The 27296-nt window shown below is 44.4% G+C and overlaps 1 protein-coding gene across 1 annotated transcript; it reads left to right on the top strand.

The window, feature by feature from the left end:
• Positions 1-1216: 1216 nt before the first annotated feature.
• LOC306917593 (zinc finger BED domain-containing protein 4-like) lies at positions 1217-26299 on the top strand (the record flags this gene model as incomplete). Its single annotated transcript, XM_079495889.1, has 8 exons — positions 1217-1410; positions 2036-2723; positions 2928-3219; positions 3401-3579; positions 3657-3897; positions 4127-4332; positions 15224-15357; positions 26152-26299. The coding sequence occupies 8 exons, from the start codon at positions 1217-1219 to the stop codon at positions 26297-26299; spliced, it is 2082 nt and encodes a 693-aa protein (XP_079352015.1).
• Between the last annotated feature and the right edge of the window lie 997 nt (positions 26300-27296).

A 27296-nucleotide genomic window follows, 5' to 3' on the forward strand; every position in this document is an offset into this window, starting at 1 on the left:
GTTGAGGTGCCGGCTACAGGCTCTGTCTCTCTGTTTTCATCATCTTCTGCACTTTTCACTGCTAGTAATGTCAACGCTGCTCCACCAGCCTCTTCTGGTCTTTGAAGTAAGTCCTCTTGTTCCTCTTTCATCTCTGGAGCTTGTGGTTCCTCCTGGATCAGACTGGAGCTCCTCTCCTCTTCAGGTGGAACCTCCTCTTTACACACAGGAACGTGCAGAAAGTCTACAAAAAACCAAATACAATGTGTTATGACCCTTATGGTCTAGGAGCAAAGGCCCTGCAAAATATTCAAAAAGAAGGACAACCAGATTAGCTTGTAGAGTGGCTATTTTCGGTGTGGGACCCCGTGATATGACAAAGGATATATTTGGCTTTACACTTCAGGCTTATTTTGTCTTATGGCAGCGTTGCTCGCTGAAAGTATCTGACCTACAAGCAAGCTCACAGTGCATTGTGATGAGACACGCTGTGGACTTTATCTTTCGGCAGAGTGACACTGTCGTCAGAACTTCTTTGGTACCGTCATGACGAGGTAAGGCAACAAAGGTGTAAGAACGAGACGCCATATTATTGATTGTAGCATATTTGTCATTTACACTTAAATGCCTCATTTTGAATGATGTTGATATGGCGATGCACTAGTATAGCCTTTGTGTTATTGACATGTTTGAGGTCTGGCGGCTGGGGTTTTGTGAGGCGTGTTACCTTGCATGACTTGGATGTTTCCACAAACACTGCTTGCAAATTATGACTCATTAATTCACACCTGATTGCCAGAGTATTGGACTCGAGTCATGATGACTCGACTCGAGTCCGACTCGAGTCATTGATTGGACGACTTGCAACTCGACTTGGACTTTAGGGTAAAAAACTTGAGACTCGACTTGACTTGGAAGACAATGACTCCAGACTCGACTCGACTTGAGACAAGCTAACTCGGACAACTTGTAGCATTATGTTGTTTTTTTTTGTTTTGTTTTATGCGGATATCATTCTAATATGTCCAGGCAGGGCGGTCGTGAACGTCACGTTACGCCCCGCACCAGAGCGAACGCCACGCTATAGGTTTACACTTGTATTGGTTTGATTGATTGATTGATTGGAGACAGGCATGTAAGCGAGAGAGCACGCAAACAGCCATGACTCTGATCAGTGTGGGCACACACAACAGTGCGGCTGTTTCTGTTTGTATCTACTAGGCTAGGCTAGCTAGCAATGGCGACTGCTCCCGAGCCTCCTTCTGCAAGTTCTGCAGTTCCACCAAAAGTGATTCAGTTCGCTTTTAAAAACTTCCATTCTGATGGAAAACGCAGGAAGGCTCAATGCAAGACATGCGACGCTAAAATCAATGACAAAGAAGGAACCACATCCAACTTTGTCCGCCACTTGAAGACGGCGCATGAAGCCAAGTAAGTGAAACCTAGTAACCTACTGCCAATATAACTAAAGCTAACATTATTAGAAGTGTGTCCGGGTGTGCATGTGTGTGTTGGTGGATATATATGTCGTTAATAAGACAAACAATGCCACTCACCACTGTCGCGAACGTTGATGATATGTGACTGCACTGCATAAATAATAATATCCATCCATGGTAGCAAGCCCTCCGTTTTCCAACACTTTCTCACTTTTCATTAGATATATCCAGTCGTCAGCAGGATTAAGAACTTCATTAACTCCCACGCAAAACCTTTATTCCTTCCACTTTTCCTCCGATACGTTTTCTCTAGCTATAGTTGCATTTAGTCCACTCCGTGTTATTCTTTTGGAACGTGGAGGATTAGGACCCCATGCCAGCAAAACAAATGCACGTGGAGTACTAGTAGTAGGCAGCTAAATGTGTGCCTGATGGAAAGTGACGTAATATTAAAATACTACAAAACAAACGTGCATGCACGTTAAGAGATTATTTTGTGCTTTAGGCCTGTAGGCACTGCTGCAGTAAATTAATGTGTGTGCAATGAGTGTGCATGCATGCATTTGCTACACAAAAATGACAACTGTATAATATTTCTTCTTTTCCTTCTGTTTCAGATATGCAGAGTATATGAGATGTAAGCAGCAGCCAGTCCCTGGTCCCAGCCAGCCAGGAATTGGACAGTTTGCTGCTCTCTCTCACCCAGAGTTTTACAGACAGAATCATTCCAAACAGAGGGCCATGACTGACTCCATCATTATGGACCTAATAGTGGGATGCAGCCTTCCCCTGACTCTAACAGAAAATAAAAAGTTCTGCCACTTTCTCTCCATAGCAGACCCCAAGTACAAGGCCACTGATTATCGTTCTGTAATCAAGCACGTAGAATCCTCTGTTACAGCGACCCGCACTAAGATCAAAGGGATCCTTGCAGAAGCAGAACATGTTTCTCTGACTGTAGACATCTGGTCAGATCGTAGGATGCGAGGCTTCTTGGGTGTCACTGCCCATGTCCTGACTACAAACAAAGAGCTGTGTCTGAATTCCTACTTGCTGACCTGCAGTAGGTTCCGAGGATCACATACAGGAGAGAGGATCGCTGAGGCGTTTGAAGCTATCTGTGATGAATATGACATCAGACACAAAATGGACTTTGTGCTCTGTGACAACGCAGCTAACATGAAGAAGGCCTTCTCCATCTGCTTCCCCCAAGAGGAAGAAGATCAAGTAGATGATGAAGAGAGCCTGGACGACCCAGAGATATGGGAAGATCTGTCGGTGACCGACCAAGAAACTGTTGATCAGGTGAATGAGTGGCAGTAAAACATCTTTGCTTATGGTTGTGCACAATGCACAAATACCATAAAATAATAACCTTTTATTGTAGTAGTTTTGTAATCTACAGGGCAGCCTTGTTTTGTCTACTCATCGTTAACTATTTCTGTCATGTGCTCTCTGACAATACTGTTATGTGAAGAAAACCATAATTTAATTGTTTGAATTCAACAGGCACTAACCAGAGGAAGCCCCAAACGCCTACAGTGCTTCGCTCATACCCTACAGTTGACTATAGGCGATGGCCTTAAGGAAGCTAAGGTTGCAAGAGGTGCCATGGCAAAATGCTGCAAACTCAGTTCTCTTCTGCACACATCTACCTCCTTCCATGATGCTTTTGAAGAGAAGTTTGGTGAGCGAGGGATCCCTGCTGCTGTGACCACACGATGGGGTTCAACCTACCGCCAACTGAAAGCAGTGCTCTCATTCAACCAGGAGGAACTGAGCGATGTTGTGCAGGCCACAGGTTGGTGCTTGTCTGTTACTGCCCCTGCTGCTGTGTAGATCATGGCTGTAGCTCAGGAGAATGGGTTGTCTGACCACAGGGTCACATTCTATTCCTGTGTCATCAAACACACAGGGCTTGTTGAGTAGTATCCTGACCAGTTTTAGAATGCTATGCTGTATCTCTTTCTCTATCTATCTAGGTCACCAGGAGCTGATCTTCTCTACGAGAGAGTGGAGTCAACTGAAAGAACTGTGTGATATCCTCAAGCCCTTTTCAGAGGCCACTGATCTTACGCAGGGCGAGAAGTGTGCAACTATCAGCGCTGTTCTTCCCAGTGTCTTGTCCCTAAACAACCACCTGGAGAAACTCAAGCAGAAGGTTGGTTATTGACTCACTCACTCACTCACTCACTCACTCACTCACTCACTCACTCACTCATTTATTCATTTGTTCAGGTTCGCTTCCTGGGAAGCATGGTCAGGTGCCTTCAGACCTCCCTCAAAAAAAGATTCCGTGGCATCCTGGTCAATGTGAAAATGGAAACTGCAGCACCAGACGAACCACAGCCTCTACCTTTTGCGGACCCTGTGTATATCAGAGCAGCTGTCCTGGACCCAGAATACTCAATGATGTGGCTGGAACAAGATGTCCTTGTCAACGATGACATCAAGAGGGAGGTGTCTGACATGGTGAAAGGTCAGTGAATGTACATCTATATTAATGTGTTCGAATACACACTAAAAGTATGGCACTGTATAAATGTACTCTCACACACCACTCACTCAGTCACTTCTCAAACAAACTTGGTTCACTTTATTAATGTTGACTGTCAGGGTGACAAATCATGATGATCACCAAACTACCAATATCAGTTTTAATGTAATATATTTCATGCTATATTAAGTGATCATTTGTTGTCCATTAGAACTGATCCTACGGGAGGTGCCAGCTGACCAGACACCTGAGAATCCAGAGAGGGAGGAAGAGCTGTTGGAGGAGAACACTCAGAACAGTGCTGGGCTCTTCGCAGGATACAGGAAGCGTCGCAAGCAGGACACAATGAGGCCAGAAATTCAGCTGAACAACTACCTTAGCCTTGATACTGATCAGAAATGTCTCAGCTTTTGGGAGGCAAACAGAAACTCCCTCCCTGCACTTTATAAGATTGCCATTAGAGCACTTGCAGTGCCCGCAACTAGTGCTCCAGTCGAGAGAATCTTTAGCCACGGTGGCATCATTTTGAGACCACATCGTTCTCGGATGAAGGGCACCAATCTCTCGAACCTTGTGTTTCTCAAGTGCAACAATCTGTGAATCTACTGTATGTAATACAGGCACTACTTGACTCTGTAACATAGGGTTAGGTTTAAACAGGATGTTAACTTGCACACATTTTACTTTGGAAAGGTTTCATTTATCCAGCTCTTATTTTCTTTTATAACTCTTACATTTAAAATGTTTATCTCTTTACAATTGTCAAAATAATACTCATGGTGGAGTGAGTTTATGCAAACAAAAAAAATTAATCCCTTAAATGGATGGTTATTTATGTTTGTAAGCACTGCTGTCTGTGTGCTGTTTAGTTTACAAAGCACCTTGTTTGCACTGATAATTTTGCCTTTGTAAAGGTAGCTACCTGAATGTAAAACAAATAATGATACACTTGCAATTTAAATGTTGTTGCAAAATGTTCAAAATAAACATTTTTGTGTCAAACATGCCATTTCTTTAATGGAATGTAGCCTTTCCCATCTACCTAGGCCTAAATGATCAAACATGTAATGGATAAATGTATAGCTTTTAAGCTTGCTGCTGGTTTAATGCATGCAGAGTTGCAGACTAGTCTGCATGGTATTTTTGACATTGACTTTAGGAAGATAAGCTTCCTCCAAGATATACACCTGAGATATAATCTGTGACTTGACTTGACGACCTTGTGACTTGACTCGACTTGACAACCTTGTGACTTGACTCGACTTGACACCTTGTGACTTGAGACTTGACAACCTTGTGACTTGACTTGACTTGACAACCTTGTGACTTGACTCGACTTGACTTGACAACCTTGTGACTTGACTCGACTTGACAACCTTGTGACTTGACTCGACTTGACAACCTTGTGACTTGACTCGACTCGACTTGACAACCTTGTGACTTGACTCGACTTGACTTGACAGCCTTGTGACTGGACTCGACTCGACTTGACATAACCTTGTGACTCGACTTGACTTGACTTGCCCACAACAGAAAAACTTGAGACTCGCTTGAGACTTGGACCAAATGACTTGCTACTCGACTCGGACTCGGATCGGAGGGACTCGTGCAATTGTCTGCTGATTGCGTTCCTTTAAGTAGCCTACCACACCCGGGGTGAGCATGTTTTTTAGGGGCTTGCGTTCTTGTATTCTTGCGTTCTTGTTATCGGACCCTACAAACTCTCCTGCGTGCTCAGATCAGCGGGAAGCGGGAAGTACATTCACTATTAACGCCGGGACAACTCACACAATGTTACAATATAGCCTGCTATAGGCTACAGCTAAACTGTAGTGGGAGTTTAAAGATGAGAATACTACACTCCCTTAACACTAGCACGTCGGAGCGGTCTGGCTGACCGATTTTGAAATTTTTAAGTGGATTTTCTTGGCCCATGAAGTCCTGAGAAAGTTCCCCTTGCATGACTTTTTCTAAATGTTCGATTCAAACCATCTGTTTTTTTTTCCATCTGAAACGTTTTGGAAATATGATTTTAGACATAATTCTACTACTGAGTCTGCTCTTTTTCGGTCCGTGGGACCGCTCTTAGACTCCTCACCCTTTCTCCCCCGCAAGCAGTGCTGTTCACACCTCACTCCTGGCTGGAGACGGGCATTGTTCAAGCTAATGTGTAATTTGCATTCCAACTGCCACATGTAGGCAAACTTACATTATGAATGTACTCACAGCATAGACTAAATGTTGTTTAATAATAAAGTTTATAGCATGGTCTGTTTGACCCGACCGACATTTCCTTTCCTTGGAGCGAGAATGCTTGCCGATGCGCGATTCCAAATAAAAATGACAGTGTTTGAAATCAGTCCAACCCGATAGACGTCCCGAACCTCTAAATGTTTTGTCAGTGAAAAGATAACAGTTCTGTCCGTCCTTCTTTGTCTGTAAACTTTTCTGCACGCGAGCAGTGGAACTGATTTTCATGCATCACGTCTCTCTTTTTTTTTTCTCTCCCCGCAGAGAGAGGGAGAGAATATGTTCATGGATCCAAGTAACTGCCGGTGAGGTATGCGGAAGTGCATTTTAGATAACGCTGTAGCACTATTTGTGGCGGTGATGCGTCACATGACTTGATCTATCCTATGGTGTATATATAAACCGTGCTGCTATAAACCTTCTGCTACGGACCTCTCTGCTGGCACAATCAATCAAATATATATAAATTACATCGATCATAGGCAGCGGGTCTGTAAGGCTAGGCAAGGCTTCGCCTTCCCAAAAAAACAGACATTGTTTGTGACTTTATTTTTCGGAGGGCACACTAAACGAACAATGTAAAAATGACATGAATCATTCCAACGCAATAGACCTCCCTCCCTATAATGTTTCCCCTCTATATAAAAATGACAATATATAACGCTAATGTCGTATTTCTCTGTGTGTGCCTGGCTCTGGCTGTTACAATAACGTGTGTTAGCCTATTTTATTGTCTCAATACAAAGTCGGACAGTGTTTGCTGCGCAAGGGTAATTAATTATAGTGACGATGTGAGCGCTATATTGAATATATAGCGCTCACATCGTCACTATAATTATAGTTTGGTAAACTGAAATGAAAAATAAAAAATAACTTGAGTTGTCCTGTCAGTTGAAACTGCTGCCTTGAATTAGTTGGAATGTAACATTTAGAAGACAATGGCAAGCCGTCAACGGGTGCAGGGAGGTGTGAAAATCATTAGACGAGTGGGGGAGATAATGGCCAATCAAATCACACGAAAAACACGGTCAGCCCGACCGTTAGCCGTCTTACTAGTAGAGATTTTAAATCAGGCATGCTAGTGTTAAAGAGCATAGGAAGCAAGGCTTCCACCTGTTGATTGCCTGTCAAGATGACCTATTCTTACCCAAGACCCATGTTTGACCATGTCTACTGACCACTGACCACACCTCCGTATTCTCTGCTCTGTCATTGTGTATAAGAGAGAGAAATGTAAAGGGCTCAGGAGGCTTGCATCCGTGCAAGTTTCCATGGGCTGGTACAGACCACTCCTTGTAATAAATGTGACATTGTTTCAGTCCACTCTCTACCTCGATTATTTCTCAAAGACTATATGAGTTATTAATAATCCACAACAAAATGCAGCAACTCACTGTATATATTTATATATTATATTTTTTGTACTTGATTGGGTTTCGACTATAGTGCAATTAGAAAAGCCTCCTGTAGATAGGTGCTGAAAAATAGCACTCGTGCAATATACACTTTAAGCAATAATAATAATAATCTGGTTCGTCTAATGTGATTGTGATGTCCATGTCAAATTAACGAACAGAACATAACAGCAATTCCTACATTGCAGCTAATTGCAATGTGTTGTGAGCTTGTGGATTGACTATTTCAGGCAACTGTTCCCCCCACAATATACTGTAGGTATACTAGGGTTCAAATGGTTAAACCTCAAATGAAGAAGCTGATTAAAAGATAGTCAGAGATCTGTCATCTTACACAGTTCAGACTTACAGAGCCATTTCTAGACACCTCGTCTCCTACAGAGACACACCATGAAAATCTGTTTGAGACCTACTTACTGTAAAGAAAATCACATGGAGAACTTATATTGTCAAGTTTACTTTCTCATTGCATTTGTGCAAAATATGATGTTGCTTTTGTTTATGGTAATAAGAAAATAATCTTTCTAAATGAAATTTGAGAGATATTTTTCATATTGGCATATTATCAGTGTCCTGATATGTTTTGCCATTGTTATTGTAATTAAATAAGACATCGTGGCAGCCCGACAGAACAGAAAATAGGAGGAGAAAAAGGAAGAGCAAATTAAACTTACTGAGGTGTTGGTGGTCTTCAGGTTCCTGTTTAATAGAAATGTCTTCAGGTTCCTGTTTAATAGAAATGTCTTCAGGTTCCTGTTTAATAGAAATGTCTTCAGGTTCCTGTTTAATAGAAATGTCTTCAGGTTCCTGTTTAATAGAAACGTCTTCAGGTTCCTGTTTAATAGAAACGTCCGTGGCTGAGTCTGGAGAGTTCATCTTCACCTGCAGTCTGGACTCCACACACTGGTCTGAAATGCAGCAAGTGAATAAGGACTTTAATAACTGGAGACCTAATAATAATAATTATTGTTATTAGTATTCTCCACTAGGTCTCCAGTAACCTCGCCTCACCAGGCTTTCCACCACCTCGGAGGAAAGCCTGGTCTCTGTTTCAAAAATCTGTATGATCCGGTCGGGAGCGGATGATATTGTTACGTCATGTAAAGTCAGGAACAATCTAACGGAACTTTTATTGAGAAAAATCGGTTTGAGGGAAAAGGAAGTTGCCACCCCGTTGTTCCTGCCTGTCGACTACAAAAGAATACTACAACATGACGTAACAATATCATCCGCTCCCAACAGGATCATATATACTAAATGAAATGGTGCACAGGCTAGGTCTCCAGTGAGAATAAAACTGGCCTGCCATCCACTCCCATGTTAGAGAAATTTCTAGAACACTCATATTGGAACACCCCTTTCCTGTATCGTTCCACTTCACCCGAGACCACCATTCAATTTTCAATGGACTTTAACTATTGAACTGATCGGTGGATTTACAAGCAGTTTCGGTTGCAGCAGCAGCTGTTGTTATGTGACAATGAACAACACCTTGAAGCTGGAAAAGAGAGACTTACTGAGGTCTGGCTGCTCTTCAGGTTCCTCCTGTTTCACTGAAACAGGTCTGGCTGGGTCTGGAGAATTCATCTGAGCCTGCTGTCTGGACTCCTCCGAGTCTGGAAAGAAACCATTGAAATCCCAGAGGAGTTTAGGATTAACTAAGACCAGAAACTCCTCTGAACTTGAATAATACATAATTTATTTTTGTCGTGGATGTACATAATGTATATTTATAAATCTGATAACGCTGAACGCTGATGTTCACTCCCGGTTCATTTCCGCAGGGGCGTAACTAGCAAGCAGGCCCAGAAGCAAGGGGGGGCGACACACGGCCGCCCAAACGTGCTGTCGGTAAAATAAAATTATAAATACAGACAGCGAAGCAATAACAGTTGAGTTGACCAACGTTTGGCAGAGCCTGGTGGTGGCTGCTGCTAGCACACAGCCACACACCATAGGCACACACGTGCCTCGCCTCCCAACAGCTCTGGTGGAGAATAACGTGAAGGAAGTCAGAAGTTACGAGTGTGCAGTAGGGCATTCACTAAAAAATCGATTCGATTTCATTAACACAAGTCGATTCAGATTAGGAGGAGTCGAAAGTTGAAAAAAAAAAAAAAGAAAAAAAAAAGTTTCTCATATCATATTTTTTGCTCTGTGTGCGTGCGTACAGAATTCAAACTGTAGCATTGATTATTGTCACGGACAGAAGTCAAGCCTTGGTTTCTGTTGTGTTTGAACAATAATAGCAATTCAAAACAGAACCTCCAGTCGCTGTCATAAGAACGGGAGGTGCGCTCATGAACACGGCAGCAGAGCCTATTTGCACGCGCACCTGCAGCCCATCAAGTATAATTTATGCTTCGTCCCGCGATGGTGTCGCGCACGCAGACCTCTACGCTCACAACAGTCGCATCTGCGATGCGATGTGAGCTTGTATATCAGCTGTTCTCTGTGCGCAACACTGTTGGGAATTGATTACATTAAACAGTCACCCGTGCGCCCAGTGTTTGTAAACAAATAATTGGTCTATTAGTTTGCATTGCATTCAGAAGTTCAGAACGCGCCCTTAATTAAAAACCAACTGCAGCTGTGTATGTGGCTCTCAGCGCGCGGTGTCCCACTATTGACTGGCTGAATTTGAAGTTTGAACTGCGCTGCGTCAGAGAAGTAACAGATAGAAGCGCGCAAACTTTATCCCCAAACGATATCCCCCTCACCTCCATGCTGGAAATAAAACGTCTGGCTTTCCGAGGCTACATCCGTGCTGACGCAATGACTCCTGTTTCTGGTTTAGCTTTACGCGCGGGGCACATCATATGAACCTCTCCGTCTCCGGTCAGTGCGGTGCGGGTTGTTGTTTATTTGCATGGCTCAGAAAATAAGTAACAAACTAACATGAGAACGTTATCGAGTTGGAGGGGAAGGAGGAGGAGAAGGTTCACGTGGAAGGTAATGCAGATTGTATTCTGATGATGTGCCAAACTGCTGCTGGCTGCTGTGATGATAATATATAGACCTATGTCCTATGACTGCCACTAGTGTTAATGTTATATTTTGTATTGTGTACTTCTCGGGCCGCTGTGCTGCTGCGCTGCTGCTGCTGGCGCTGTGTGCCAATGATACCCCCTCTCCTGTTGTGTTCTCTTTTCTGGTCTGTGTACCAGTGTGCGACGCACACACTGTTTAGTATTTACTATTATAGTTTTATGTTTTGATAATCGGCGCTTTGCCATATTGGAGAGGCCACTGTGTGCGCAGTGCTTTGTTTGACAGGCTCCGTATTGCGCGCACCTCCACCCGCCCCTGTTGAGGGGATAGCTGTCTATAGGAGTGGTTGCACCACTCAAAAATCCACAGCACACACACCACTGTTTGCACTTTTGAACCTTTATAGCAAATATGCAAAGCCATGTTGACGTCATCACGTGCCATTCACGGGCATGTCCATTACGTGGCGCGACCCTCCCATAGACATGCAAATGCAACGCCTTTGTGTTCAAGGAGAGCCAGGGGGTGGGGTTCAGTGGGAGAAGGTGAAGGTATTTAATTTGATGCATGATCAGCCGTTTCGCCAGTGAGTGTACATTACTTCTTAAGGGCACTAATTACACTGCCAATGACCGCATGTACTGTTGAACGTCTGTTTTCTATTGTACAAAGAGTAAAAAGTGCACGCAGAACTACAATGACAATATCTCGCATAGTCTGTGTCAGAGTAATCTAGTAAGAGAGTGGTGACACGCTTTGATCTCGCCGCAAAGCGGGTACCTATGGGCGATAGTTCCAAACATTGCTCCAATGGCTGGAACTAATCCATTGAGATAGAATGAGCACTCCGCATTACATTGTTACAATGACAGTCAACGGTGGGTAGCGTTTGAGAGAAATGTAACAATGTAATAATATAGGCTAATTAAGTATCCTATAATCTAAGTAACTAGTTAACCAAGATTGTGACAAAAACAGAGGGAGAAAGGAGAAGAAAATACCTTATTTTTTACTGGGGTAACTACTGGTTGTTTATGAGCACATTTACAAGCAAGCAGAGAAATACGATTGATGTTCCATCTTAAAAGACGAGTCAAACAAAGACAAACGAATGAAGCACAACGTGAATAGTTTACCTGCTGTGTTTCAGTGGTTGAGCTGCTAACAAACGTCCTCCTGCTGCTTAACGACCACACTGTTTTGAAACGACACGTTTTTACTTTTCTTTGTTTGTTAAAGTGTCAACAGCAGGGCTAACGATGTCGGATCTTTGGTTTAAACTTCCCGAAATGTAAAATGCCACCGCGCAGTCAACACACGCCATGTTGTTTTCACAACTGCATTGTGGGTAACGGTCTTCTTCTTCTTCTTCTTCTTCTTCTTCTTCTTCTTCTTTTGGATTTCCGGCAGTGTGGACGCCGCGAGGCGTATTACTGCCCTCCACAGGTTGGGAATATAATGTCTCCTTTGGCATCCTCAGTGAATCATATTTACAGTGCCCACCCGAACTTTCCCCTTATACTGATATTTCGGTTCTATTCTTCAGCCGCATTTGGCGGAGTCAGGGTAAACCCCTCTCTCAATGTGTTGTCCAGTTCTTCAGCACTTAAGTCTTCCACATTCAAAAACATCCTGCTGCTTCCAGCACCATCTTTATGTAACCCCTAGAGGGAGGCAGAGGTTAAGTGACAGGGGTATTTAAAGCCTTTCTGAGCAGGCAGGTTAGCAGGTCCGAAAGCTGTGGGGCCTGCACAACCAGTGTTGGGCAATATTACTTAGGAGAGTAATATCTTTACTTTACTTACTACTCCTTAGAAAAAGTAATAATATTACATTACTTATTACTTGGAATCAATAGTAATACACTATAGTGTATAATATGTAACACAATAGTGTTACATATTACTTTATATATTACTTTTCAACCGGGCCCCTTCCACCCGCAAAAAGAACACAAGCTGTTTAGCCAGCTCCTTTTACAACTGAATCCAATTAATTTGAATAAGAAGTCTCCAATCAGCCAAACTGAATAATTGCAGGATATAAAACAAAAATAGTCAAGTCTTTTATGCTGCATATTCCACATTTTGGATTCAACATCAACAATCTGAACTGCGGCCCAGGCGGTGGCGTAACCGTCTGGGCACCCGACTGGTAATCCAGTCGCAGTGTGCCGCGGGTTCGACTCCCGTGCCCGACACGGCCTTTACTGCATGTCTTCCCCCATCTCTCTCCCGTTTCCTGTCTGTCCCTTCAAAAAAACCAATAAAAGGCGTAAGCCGCAAAAAAAATATCTTTAAAAAAAAAAAACAATCTGAACTGCACACACTGCAGCATCTCAAAACGGACAGTATTGTATACATAAATAACAAACAATAAAATAAAGCAACAGTCTCTGACCTTTTTGAGGCAGCCTCTCAAGACAGACTGTTGACTCACGTCCAATTTCAAGGAAAAAGAGGGCGCTGCTATTCCTTTATTTGCCGATGGGTTCTCAGATTGGAGGCAGCCTAACATTGGACCTCAAAGTTTATTTTCCAATGCCAGAGCGGTGGCGCAAAGACCCACCCGGCAGCACTGTTTAATGCAATTTATTTGTGCATCATTGCATGTATAAGTATTTTTGTTGATAAAGTTGTAAATGTCAACAGTATGTAGGCCTATATCCATACCATATTAAGCAGAAAGTAGCCGGCCGGGCCCCGGGCCGCATATCCCCGCCAGGTCAGGTTGTATTCCCAGGCCTGTGGAATTCATAGTAGCCAATTTGAATGGAATACTGCTGATACTGATACAGAACCATGCTGTCAGATGGAAACCTTGTATGACCAAAACCATTCCTTTACCAAATATATAATAAAAAAAGAATACAATAGTTAAAATAGCCTATATCTACAAGCTCACAATGCATCATATTCATATATCGACACGTTGGGTTGGGAGCTTGTACATCTGCCATTTAATTATTATAATAATTTGTCTCCACCAGGCCGAAGGCATGGGCAGAGAGTATGTTTTGCACTCTGTGTGTGCGTGAGTCCGTGTGTGTTCAAGACAGATCTGTCCGATATTTCAGATTCCATCCTAATTGGCTAACATTGGCTTTTAAAGTTCGTAGGATTGGCCCGTTTTGAACAAAAAGCCTGAAATCATGAACGCAGCGTGCAATTTACGTGAAATCTTTCCTGGACTTTCTTACTAGGCTGAGGAATATATCCCACCCTTTTCACATTGGCCTGTTATAGCGCCACCAACAGGTGGATTTTTGCAAAACACATTTGGAACAAAATCCCTCAAATCATCCAAATGCCATCCAAGGCATAAGAAGAAATGTCACCCTTTTCATATTGGCCTATTATAGCACCACCAGGAGGCCACAACCTGACCTGCCCTGGTGGAGACCTGTGCCCCGAGGGCCACTTTTTCTAGTTTTTACTCTGGACCACCACCGCCGCAAATATAAAAGCAGCTGACTGTCATCATTTCTTGTTTTTACATAATACAACTATAAAATGAAATGTGATCAGAAAAATCACACCCGTGTGAACTGAGTGGTGTAAGGTTTTATATAGCATGATCAGCTCTGATCTGACGTAATGAAATCACACCCGGATGTGATTTCACAACTGGCTTTTTTTGTGCAGAGAAAATGAGCATGGTTGCTACGGTCATCCAGTTCACCCGGGTGTGATTTAATTACGTCAGAAATTATTTTGAACATAGCAACCATGCTCATTTGTTTCTCTGCACACAAAAGCCAGTTGTAGGAGTGGTTTACACCACTCAAAAAGTGTGTGTGTGTGTGTGTGTGTGTGTGTGTGTGTGTGTGTGTGTGTGTGTGTGTGTGTGTGTGTGTGTGTGTGTGTGTGTGTGTGTGTGTGTGTGTGTGTGTGTGTGTGTGTGTGTGTGTGAGATGGGGGGGGGGGGGGGGGGGGTATTGTGGCTTGAGCTGCAGAAAACGGTTGAATTTATAGACACAATTGACTAAAGCAATAAGCCACAAGAATTTTGAGGCTACCTTGTATTTTATAATGGCTGAGAGGTGTGGTGAGACACGACACACAGTTGAACAAGGCAGTGTCCAGTCCTGGTTCAACAGTCTGATGGTAGCCGGGTAGAAACTCTTCAAAAGGTGCGTGTTCAAGCAGCCACTTGATAATGTGATAGAGCTTGCCTGGCTGTTGTCGCAGACAGAGCCATAGAGTAAGACAGAGTTACGCAAACTCCGTTCACTTCATGGGGCCAGTCCAATGGCGTCTCTCCTACATAGACTTCTATTGAGAATGGGGACAACAAATAGGGACAAGTCCTGGACCGGAAGTAGGCAGAAATACATTGGACTCAGGCAACAGCAATACTACAGTTGACATGTTGCACCCATGCCTAAAATTGCTCTTATTTGCACCGCCGTCGTTGAAAACAATATATATTTCAAACTCCAGCTTGTCCCTCTCCAGGCAGCACGAACAACGCTCGAGCACTCGGTTTCTGCCTCCTCAATATCATAACTCTTTTATTTGATGGCTCTGGTCGCAGACTCGCAGTACTGTTACATCATCATTCACTCTTGCTCTCTCTCCTTTACCCTCTGTCTATTCCTCCTACCCCCCCCCCCTCTCTCTCCCTCATTTTTCTCTCCGTTATTCATCCAGATCACTGACTTTGGCCTCGCCAGGTTTGAAGACATAAGGACGGCCAAAAATCTCATTGGGGCGTGCACACCCTTCTTCGCACCTCCAGAGGCCTCGGGGTCAGAGGGGGCCACCCTTGCCTTTGATGTCTACAGGTATTTATCATTCCCTTTGCCATTTTCTGTGGGACCGAAATTCAACCAGTGTGTCCCATGTGTGATAAGTGGACTATGTATGCTAAATGATGATCAATGTCTCTTTTTTTTTGTTACGGGATACTGGTGTGGAGCATTTTAAGTGAGTAATTATCTTTCTCGTCTTCTGTATTTTTTTCTTTCTTTCTCCTTCGTTGTCTTCCAGAGAAGTTGTCATTACAAACACATCCATGTCTTGGTTGTCCCAAGTGCCAAATGCCAATCAAAGTCACTGTACTGACTACAATCACAGCGCGTCTTTTCCAAGACATGGCAAAACAAATAACAACATAACATCTGTTTAGCAGACTGTGGTGCATGGCTCGTGTGGGACAACCAAGGAATGCATGTGTTTGTAATGACTTTTTCACTTTTCAAAATCACTTTTGAACCCAACAAATAGTGTAAAAGCAATATATGCTTATGTGCTCCACTCTATGTTACTCTATGTATGAGGGCTGCTGAGGAAACTGGACGACAGGGGAATTTCTGCTAAATAAACCCCCAAGGCAAGTCATTTGGGATCAATATATGTAGGAAAATGAGCCTATGTTATTTTATCTGGAGTTGTCATTTAAGGTCAGGTCTATAATGCACTGATAAGGCATTAAAATACGTATTATGTGTGTATAATTAGGCATAAGAACTTATAGCATGGTTTAGGAAGTATTTATAAGTTATATCAATGTGATGTATAAGTCCTGGCTATAATGCATTATAAGCTTAGTACCAGGTAACATTTTACTTGTAATGCATTAACTGTCTGTCTGTAATGCATCATTATTATAAATCAATTTATAATGCATTTTAAATGGTACCATGCGTTATGAGCACAGTTATGGCCATGTGTTATAAGCACTTATAATACTTTATAAATAATATTTTGAGTTGTCATACATGATTATAAACATTTATAATGAGTGTTATAATGTTTTAGGAATGCATTATAGACCCAACATTAACTAAAGTGTTACCCAAAATGTCTTGGTGGACACAACTCCTTAAAGCTGCTATAAGCAATTATTTTAATTACTTTTATTATTATTATTCAGACAGCCAGCAATGGGTAGAACGCTCCCAAAAAAAATGAGTCTCTGTGACACATCTAGGGGCCGCAATCTGCATTCAAAGATGTTCCTAGAAGCTTTGTAATTGGTTGGAAAAAAAACCCGGTCGCAATGACTAACCAATCAGGAAGTAGACAGGCAAATCGACCAATGACAAAGCTTCTAGGAAAATATTTGAATGCAGATTGCGGCCCCTAGATGAGTCACAGAGACTACATTTTTTTGGGAGCATTCTACCCATTGCTGCCTGTCTGAATACCAAAACAAATGTAATGAAAATGTTGACATAATTATTGCTTATAGCAGCTTTAATCACTAATTGTCTTGACCACACAGATTAGATTGTTTTACTTAATGTTAATTCGACAATAAGAACAATTTATTAGAATCACATATCCTTTTGGCTAAATACAGTATATCATAAGATAATTTGTATATAACATATTTAACCTATGAGGATGATGATGATGATGATGATGATGATGATTATGGTAATTAATGTATAGGGATCCTGGTGGATCTCTATGGTGACACGGGGGTGGGTGGGGTATGGTGTTGGTTCTCGTTAATTGGTTGTGAATCTTCTTGACGGTGGTGTTAAATTGTTTGGATTGTTTATTGTAATTCCTTCAATTGCTGTAACCACGTGAGGATTTTTTATTTTGATGTTCGTAGGATAGGCATTTATAAGCTTTCAGCTTCAGCCTATTCCTTTTGATCACCTCCAGTTCCTTTTGGTTATGTAACCGTGTGTTAACAAATAAGCCGTTTTGTTACTGTGAAGATGATCAAATAAACTAAACTAAACTAAACATTAGTTGACAAGTAGCCGATCTCATATGTATAATAATAAATCCTCTATCTTCCCTCCGCTCTCTCAGATTCTGGGCACTACTATTTTAAGTTTAATGTCTGCAAGGGAGTACGGCCACCCCTAGAGGATATTGATGGAATGCAGGCCGAAGGGCTGGAGGAGCTGCTACAACTCATGAAGAGGTGCTGGAGCCAAAAGAATGAAGACAGACCCAGTTTTAAAGGTGAGGAGACTGACCTGCAACAACCATCACTTGGAAAGTAGTTTTATACCTCCCACCTGTAGAGATACTGGCAGTGGTGGAAAAAGTACTACTTTTTTGTTTACTTAAAGGAGCATTCAGTGATTTGGGTGAGTTGGGGAAAAAAACGGTCCACCCGCCCCGGTAACAAGATGTGCACATGCACACGCTCTACAGTGGGGGAAGTACAACAGACCAACAGCACGTGCACCAATGCCCGCCCCACTCGATCATGATTGGATGGGATATGGGAGGCCGTCTTCCAAGTGCAAAAGGAGCTGGTAAAGAATACATGACACATTATAAACTCTTTCACTCACTCACTGATGTCTGCCTGTCTGTCTGTCTGTCTGTCTGTCTGTCATGGCTTTCGTTGTCATATCTCCTCCCTCTTTCAAGACATGATGTTGTTCAATCAGAATTACTTGTTCAATAGAGTTCATACAATGCAATACCATACTGTACATGTTGTTGAAATGAAATAACATGACTGTTCAACAGGATCGTGCTGGCAAGGATCCACACAGAGGTGAGCTTTTATTGTCCTTGTGCAGCTCAATTATTATTATTTTTAGAATAATAATTTTGTGTGCGTGTGTGTGTGTGTGTGTGTGTGTGTGTGTGTGTGTGTGTGTGTGTGTGTGTGTGTGTGTGCGTGTGCGTGTGCGTGTGCGTGTGCGCGTTTGCGCGCGTGATGATTTTAATGTTCACCGTCTTGTTCTCTCATCAGATGTGTGTGAACTCACACTGGATCCAAACACGGCACACACAAAGACCTTTCTGTCTGAGAACAACAGGAAAGTGACATGGACGAGTGCGGATCAGAAGTACACTGTTAACCCGGACAGATTTAAAGACTTGAGGCAGGTGATGTGTAGACAGAGGCTGACCGTGACTAAACGCTGTTCCTGGGTGGTCGAGTGGAGTGGAGGCGTTCAGATAGCAGTGGCATACAGAGGCCTCCACTGACAGGGTGTCGACGGCGAGTTTGGACTCAACGAGAAGTCCTGGAGTCTGAAATGCGACGGCATTTTTAACACCGCCTGCCCTACACCGTGTGTCACAATAAGAAGAAAACCGAGCTCCCCGACCATCCCTCCCCTCCCTCCAGTAGAGTAGCAGTGCGTGTTGACTATCTTGATGGCACTGTGTCCTTCTTCACGGTGTCCTCTGACACTCACACTCACCTGCACACCTTCCAGACCAAATTCACTGAACCGCTCTATGTTGGGTTCAGGGTGTGGTGGAATGAATCATCAGTGTGTCTGATAGAGAGAGGAGGTACAGTACCATCCAAGAACAGAACACACACACACACACGCGCGTGCGCACGCTGAGGTCATACAAGTAAAATCCTCATGGGGTCAGGGCAAGGGGCCAGTGAGGCTATTCAACGTTGAAGCTCTGGGCCCTAGTGGTAGGAGGAGGGACTACAGGCGGACCCGTAGATTCATGACCGGGAAACCCCGTGCAGCTGGGCTTTAACATTGTGTCGTGACGTAGGACCATCACTCCAACGTCACCCCGGACCTCAAATTTGAGGTCCGGAGGAGGGACTTCCGGCAGTCTTCCGGGTGCTTCAAAACGCCACTGAGCAACTTCCACTGACATGAATAGCTGGGGGGGCGGAGCTTCGCGCCAGTTCAGTCTCTATCCTTTTATATACTCTATGGGTCAGGGTCCATTTGGTTCCAGTTGTACCCTCTGACAGTTAAAAATGGGTTGAAATTAATCTGGTTCCATTTGTAGACTCAGAATGGTTTGGGATCCATTTGGTGTGTTTTGTACCCTCTAATAGTTGCAAACGATCCATTTAGTTCCATTTGTACCCTCTTAGGTACAGTAAAATTGAGAAACCAGTACAAATCGAGAAATTGAATGGGTTGAGCAATAATCATATATAAGCTCCATGATGTTTGATATAATGCTGCTCTGATTCTCTTCATTCATGTGGGAGTCTTGGTTTTGGACGTCTTGGTCGAACCTCGAGGACAGTACAAAATAAATGTCATGATTTATTGATTAAATATTGTTTTGATGTCACTCATTCTCATCTTTGTATTACTATGACAAGTTGAGTTGGACAAGAATTTCATGACTGCTAATTATGTACTGTACGTTGTTATGACAATAAACTTCAACTTGTTTCATTAACTTCAACTAACTTGAAAATCATACCTGTCCATTATTTATATTTGTATCTGTGATTTATAATCACATCATGATTGTGTAAGATTTTTGCTGATTATGACTCAATGTTCAACATTATTTGATGTGTCCTATAGCTGGTAGGGAATTCGTAAAGATTGTGTACTTTTTGTGACTACTTTGATTGTTGGCATGGTGGTTTTCAACAACCATCGCAAACATAATTCATAGAAGATGGATTCAATGGATTATGTTACTATTGGGTATGCTAAATAATATACAATAAAATCTGACCAGTCTGAACTGAGTGGTGCTGTACTGTACTTGTGCTGTACGTACTGTAGGTTACTGTACTGTAGGCCTACAAGCTCTCCGTGTGTGTGTGTGTGTGTGTGTGTGTGTGTGTGTGTGTGTGTGTGTGTGTGTGTGTGTGTGTGTGTGTGTGTGTGTGTGTGTGACCCCCCAAAATTATCATATTTGAACTAATAAGGACCCCCCACCTTGGCGAGCATTTGGAATTGTAGTTGGAGTTGAGGCATTACATTTACAGGTATATTCAGTGATTTCACTTAATTCAAATATCACTTATTTTTTCTTTTCTTTTTGATAATCCTCCCTACTATAGAGTGTGCTGACCATATAAGGAGATCCCCCCTGTCCCCAGTGAGGCCCTGGGGACAAGAAACCCTAGTTTCATTTTTGGTGGCGGGTGACTAAGCCTTCATCCAATCAGGATGAGAGGGGCCTTCCTCCAATCATGATCGAGTGGGGGTGGGCCTTGGTGTACATGCTGTTGGCCTGTTGCACTTCCCCCCACTGTAGAGCGTGTGCATGTGCACATTTCGTTACCGGGGCGGACTGGGTGGTTTTTCAAATCACCCAAATCACTGAATGCTCATTTAACTCTCTTCCATTGTGAAAGTAGACAATCTGCTTGCTCATGCAGTCAACTATAATATGTGAGAACACAACTTCACAGAAATTAAAAAAGGTCTGTCTATACAAGATCTCCTTCCACTTCAAATGAATCATCAGTGCTTATTATCATGAGCTGAAGTCGCTTAACAACCATTTAATCTCCATGCAGAGAACGTGTTACAGCAGCAACAGCAGTCAGTCAGAAGAATGAAACATGGGGACAGGAGTTAGGATACTGACATACTGTTAAGAGCAACATAATAATAAATGAGTTATTATGAATCTTTTTAAAAAATCATTACATTTAGTGGGCTGTAATCGTGACATTGTATAGCCATTTTAAAGTTTAAAATATAACTTTATTTAAATGACTTTCTAAACGCTGTGTTGTAGGCAGGTTGCACTGCTTTTGTCCACTTGGGGGTGACACAGACTATAATAAAAAGAAATACAGCCAGTGAGAATGAAACCCAGAGGAACAAGGATACTCGTGACAAGTGAGCCATTGATCATTCATTTGAATCAGCTGTCTGTGGAGGGAGATCTTGTAGGGTAAGTAGGCAGATAGTCAGGAAATAACCTTATGCAGGCAAAAATGTAGGCTACTACATTTAATTATGCCTTATGTAGCATGTGAGGGGTCAAACTATGTTTTTTTTCACGAGTCTGAATCCTTTGCAAGCATTTGTTTTGCACTGGGCTAAAAACGGCCATATCCCTGGCACATGGTGCCACATTTCCAGGGCAGGGACTCAAACCTGGAACATTCTGTTATCCAGCTGGGATCTGTAACCATTCAACACATGAAGTGAGCTATTGTACTTCAATAAAAAGCGAAATGGAAATGGATTCATCTCTACCTCGAGCCTGAATAGAACCTCCAACCCCTTGTCTCATAGGCATGCTCTTATTCCAGTGAAGCCACTGAGGTTGTGTTTGATCTTTTGTTTAAAGCAATAGTGACACAAAAGCCAGAGGTTTGTTTCCATTGTGGTCCATAAATGTCCATTTCATTTCTGGTGCACATACTAAGCCACCCAGTTGAACCCAGGTTTCTTATGCCAGTTGACAGTTGCACTAATCAGTTGAGCTCCTATGTCACATTTATACCAAGCTCATGGAAGCATGTTCATTGGGCAGTCAAGTGTCAATCAACTCTAGTCAACTTAGCAGGGTCTGAAAGCTGCATGCCACAGCCAGTGTGATTTCTGCTCTATACACTGACACCACGCTAGACAGGAACACCCAAAAACGTCACATCCGGTTTTAGCCTGGGGTAAGAATTTGATATGGCTGCCAATGCAACTTGGTCCAATCCTTAATCACATACGGACAAACATCTATGCCGATGCTGTCAAACTTGCGGAGATAGCGTGCCTTGTCCACGGGCAACAGATCTTTCAACGTATGGCATTGCAAATACGTTTGATAATCGCTACTCTGCTCAATATTGTTTTGAAAATGCCGCAAATTGCATTGCAGTGAACGAGCGCAAATCACAACTTCCCCCGGGGGTGGGCGGAGTCACAGTTTGAGGCGCTGATTACGTGCCGTGGTGTCAGTGTATAGAGACACACGGGGACTACAAATTTCACGCCCCCAAATGAGACAGCGGCCCCACTTCTGGTCCGTTTCAACTGTGTACTGCAGCTGCCAATGCAATCCCTATGAGAGGCATCATGAAATACCCTAATTTCACTGGTTCATTACTGAGGCTATAGCGATTTTTTTGTGTTCTAATAAAGTGTCCCATATGTTTGATTTGTCCTTTTCAATGTCACAAACCTGCCATCTCAATATACATCCTACAATGTACTATAATATACTCCATCAGTTTGTGAAAAGTGCTAGCATTGTAAATCTCAAGTCAAAGTGGTCGCACGGTATATATCGTGGGTTGCATCCCTTGAGGTTTTCAATACCCATATATATGTGTATTTCGTTTTATATGCTATGTATTTGTTGAAAATGATCTAAACAGCATCTTGCAAGACTATTATTAATACTCATCTGGAGAATTCACTAGGTAGTTGAAAATGTCAGGATGTCACTCCTCCATTTAGCTGGATTATTTTCCCATGCAACTATTCAGCAAAGTTAATTATACAACAAGTTGACAGTGGTAAAACACACCGTCGGAGCTCCGTGGTAGGTAGAACATATATAGTAAGCCCGTGACATGTTCAAAATATAGACATGAATAACAAAGTCAGTCGGGATCGGGATGTATATTGAGAATACCACTCTTCAAAGTCGGCGCTCGTAGCCTCGTAAAGGCAGTGACGTCCCTTAAAAGCGACAGGTTCTCTGTCTGCCGTCTCCCCTCTGCTCCGTTAACATTATGGGTAACTCATTCAAGTGGTAAATTAATTGTGAAATACATCCTCTATTGAGAAAACAATATATGTTGACAAAGACACTTCATACATTTGGAAACATATTTTTATTCAAATCAATATAGTCTTCAGTTCATTTCATATTATTTTAAAAGTAGGCTAACTACAGTTGAATTTCAATGATCTTCTATGGGCTGGCCTGCAGTATCCGTGCCAACGGACCAGAAGTGGGGACGCTGTCTCATTTGGGGGCGTGAAATTTGTAGTCCCCGTGTGTCTCTATAGAGCGTCGCAGTCCCGCCCCCTTTCATGACAACACCAGGCCCAGGAAATGAATCTCAATGCATTTTCCCCATAGACATTTAAAAAAGTCACGACAAGAGTTGGCTTTGTCCGAGGTGTAAGCGTCTTTAAATAAATACTTTCTGAAAAGTCTATGAGGAAAATGAACGGGGATTTCTTTTCCGGGTCTCTCGAGGGGGCGGGACTGCGACGCTCTATAGGGGCCGATTCAACAGTGTTGTGTTGTGATGTTATGTGGGCCAATACCAGTGAGTACATTTACTTAGGTACAGTACTTAAGTACAATTTGGAGGTACTTTTACTTTACTGAAGTAACTCCAAATGTCAGTACTTTTACTTCTATTCCACAGCATCTCAAAGGCAAATATTGTTGTACTTTCTATGTATCCCATACTGTAGCACCCTCGATTAAACAAATTACTTTGTAGCTTTTCTGCCTTTATTGATAGGTTGAAAGTAGACTGACAGGAAATGGGGGGAAGACACGTGGAAAAGGCCGTCAGGATCGGGAGTTGAACCCGCGGCACACTGTCAGGCTGGCTCAGCAGCCTAGGTCCCCGGACGGTTGAGCTCAATAAATATTTGTTTAATTAAATCGGCAATGAATATAATTAAAACTGAAAAAAGGATATTTAGTTTAAGTTTACACCCAAACACACCACCAGAGTCTTGAACTTGTGAACTTCTGCTCACCAGGCAGCAACTCTATCCATTCACCTAATATGGTTGTCCATCTACTAACTTTACATTTAAAACTTTTAAGGTTACCTTAATCATACATGGTCAGAGCCATGAATCAAACCTGCAACCATTTGTTTCGTAGGTAGGCTATTATCCCAGTGTCATTATGTTTATTAAAAGCCAAATCTATAATTTCCATTGATTCATAAACATTCAATTAAGACAAGCAACAGCACATCAAACCATAGATATGTTTTTTTTTTCTTTCTCCAAAAACATTTCACTAGTACAGACCACACATTCAATCGAACATCGTTTGACATGGTTTAGCGTTTATTCAGAAGAGAAGTGGAACATGGAAAGGAACGATAGAAATGAGGTGCATGTTGACATGCGTGCATATTGATATGCGTGGGATGGCCTTGGCTGTCCGTGGGGACGAGGGGGAAGGGAGGAGGACGAGGGGTTGGGAATAGGGGAAGGAGGGGGGGAGTGAGGACGTAGGAGGTTTCCGAGGGGCTGGGTGACGGGTGAAAGGGGGGGGGGGGAGGGTCGAGGGGTGAGGAAGACATGGATGATTTGGCGTTACAGGAGGGGGGAGGGGGTGAGGGGGGGGATGAAGGGCGAAGCCCTGATAGTGAAGACTAAGCCCCTGGGGGAGGTGAAGGGAGAGCCAGCTCGTTGCGAAGCTCTGTGGGGGGGGGAGGTGGTGGACGAAGGCCAGGTAGGATGAAGGGCGAAGCCCTGAGGGGGGATGAAGGGCGGAGCCCTGAGGGGGGAGGATGAAGGGCGTAGCCCGGGATTGAGGGGCGGCGGCCCTGAGAGGTGCCCGTGTGGGCTCCGATGGGGGTATTGGACCCTGAGTATTGGCCTGGGGTCCGAAGAGAGAGGCGTCCGTCTTGGCTGACATCTGAGACGGCCCGAAGAGAGAGGCGTCCGTCTTGGCTGACGTCTGAGACGGCGCACTCCGTCATTACAGGACCCCCATCTGGAACCTGAAAATGAGGATATGGTTGCAATTAAACTGGTTAAGGTGTGGAACACTGCAAGTTGTCTCGGTGCACTCCTGTGGAGACCCGATGTTGTCCTATCCTGAGTAGGCAATTGCGACGGGGCGCAAGCAATTTCTGAAGTGGTGACAAAAAACTTCCCCTTGGCGGCGGAAGAAAAGTCAGGCTGACCAGACTCTAGGTCTGGAAAAGGGAGGGAGGGAGGGATACGAAGAACCAAGCACGAAATGGCAGGTAGACGTGCAGGTATAAATACGTGGAGAAAGGGGAGGGGTTTGGGTGGAAGGTTATCAGTTACCATGGTAGATAAGTCGAGGGGAGGTACTGGATGGGTTACCATGGTGATTGATCACAGAGTGTTGCAGGAAGTTGGCCGAGGATGGAGCTTAGGGTAGATTGAGGAGGAGCAGTGTTAGTCAACGATTTATCATTGAAGGCGTGGTCTTCCTCCTGAACTTATGTTGTACCAACTCCATTTCACTAGTACAGACCACACATTCAATCGAACATCGTTTGACATGGTTTAGCGTTTATTCAGAAGAGAAGTGGAACATGGAAAGGAACGATAGAAATGAGGTGCATGTTGACATGCGTGCATATTGATATGCGTGGGATGGCCTTGGCTGTCCGTGGGGACGAGGGGGAAGGGAGGAGGACGAGGGGTTGGGAATAGGGGAAGGAGGGGGGGAGTGAGGACGTAGGAGGTTTCCGAGGGGCTGGGTGACGGGTGAAAGGGGGGGGGGGGAGGGTCGAGGGGTGAGGAAGACATGGATGATTTGGCGTTACAGGAGGGGGGAGGGGGTGAGGGGGGGGATGAAGGGCGAAGCCCTGATAGTGAAGACTAAGCCCCTGGGGGAGGTGAAGGGAGAGCCAGCTCGTTGCGAAGCTCTGTGGGGGGGGAGGTGGTGGACGAAGGCCAGGTAGGATGAAGGGCGAAGCCCTGAGGGGGGATGAAGGGCGGAGCCCTGAGGGGGGAGGATGAAGGGCGTAGCCCGGGATTGAGGGGCGGCGGCCCTGAGAGGTGCCCGTGTGGGCTCCGATGGGGGTATTGGACCCTGAGTATTGGCCTGGGGTCCGAAGAGAGAGGCGTCCGTCTTGGCTGACATCTGAGACGGCCCGAAGAGAGAGGCGTCCGTCTTGGCTGACGTCTGAGACGGCGCACTCCGTCATTACAGGACCCCAAGAGAGGAGTGCGTAGAAACAGTTACTTGACGGTGGCGAGGTGGGCGTTTCTTAGACCCGAGGGCGCCTTGTCTGATGCGTGCGAGGTTGCATGCGAGATTGAAGTACTGAATTCCGAGTACCCTAGGAACCCAGGGAATGCAGGAGAGGTTGACGTGGTCCGAGTGGAGCGAGTCGATTCGTCCTACGTGGGTTTGAGGTGATGGTTTGAGGCGAGGAGGATGACGTGACTAGTTCTTTAGAGGCTCTCGGGAAGCCGGGTGACGTGGAATGAGACGAGGGGTAGGAGTTCCTGACTGGAGTCTGTAGGGAAGTTGTTGCTTGATGGTGGGAATTGCGAAGCAGGTCTAGTGTGTTAGAGAATGGGGGTGAGTAGCGCCGACGGAGAGCTTGGTAGGTAGGTGTGGTTTATAGTCGTGCCGGTGACCCGGGATGAGTCATCGTAGGGTCTTCCCCCATGATGGTTTGGGACAGAATGGTAGGTTGGAGGTGGTTAGGGTGGAGTTTAATGGTCTGGACGAGCTTCCGTTTGGTGTTGTGAACAGTGATGGTTGTTTGAGCGTAGAGAAGCGGGCGGCTGGTCAATTAAGCCCAAAGGAAGCCGCGACGATGATCTGGTAGATTCGATTGATTCTTGTAATGGACCGATATCACGGGGTAGTTGATCCTTGTCATCGAACGGCATCACGGGGTAATCGATTCTTGAGCATGTAGTGCAGAGGGGCGGTGGCACGCTGTGTCGATGGAGGGAGGCAGGGAGGGGAAGGAGGGAGTAAAGGGGGTACGCTGTGCCGATGGAGGGAGGCAGTGGTGGAAGGGGGCACGCTGTGCCGGGGGAGGTAGGAGGGGTTGTAAAGAGGCACGCTGTGCCAGGGGAGGTAGGAAGGGGTGGAAGGAGGCACGCTGTGCCGAGGGAGGGAGGCACCCTGTGCCGAGGGAGGGAAGGAGGGAGGGAAGGGAGGCGGGAAGGAAGCGCCCTGCCAAGGGAGGTAAGGAGGGAGCACGCTGTGCCGGGGGAGGCGGGAGGGGAGGGGAAGGAGGGCGGGAAGGAGGGCTGGAAGAAGGCTGCAAGGGGGAGGGAGGCGCCCTGTGCCGAGGGAGGGAAGGAGGGAGGGAAGGGAGGCGGGAAGGAAGCGCCCTGCCGAGGGAGGGAAGGAGGGAGGCACCCTGTGCCGAGGGGGGGAAGGAGGGAGGGAAGGG

Source organism: Electrona antarctica (assembly GCF_951216825.1).
Source record: "Electrona antarctica genome assembly, chromosome: 24".
Lineage (NCBI taxonomy): Eukaryota > Metazoa > Chordata > Actinopteri > Myctophiformes > Myctophidae > Electrona > Electrona antarctica.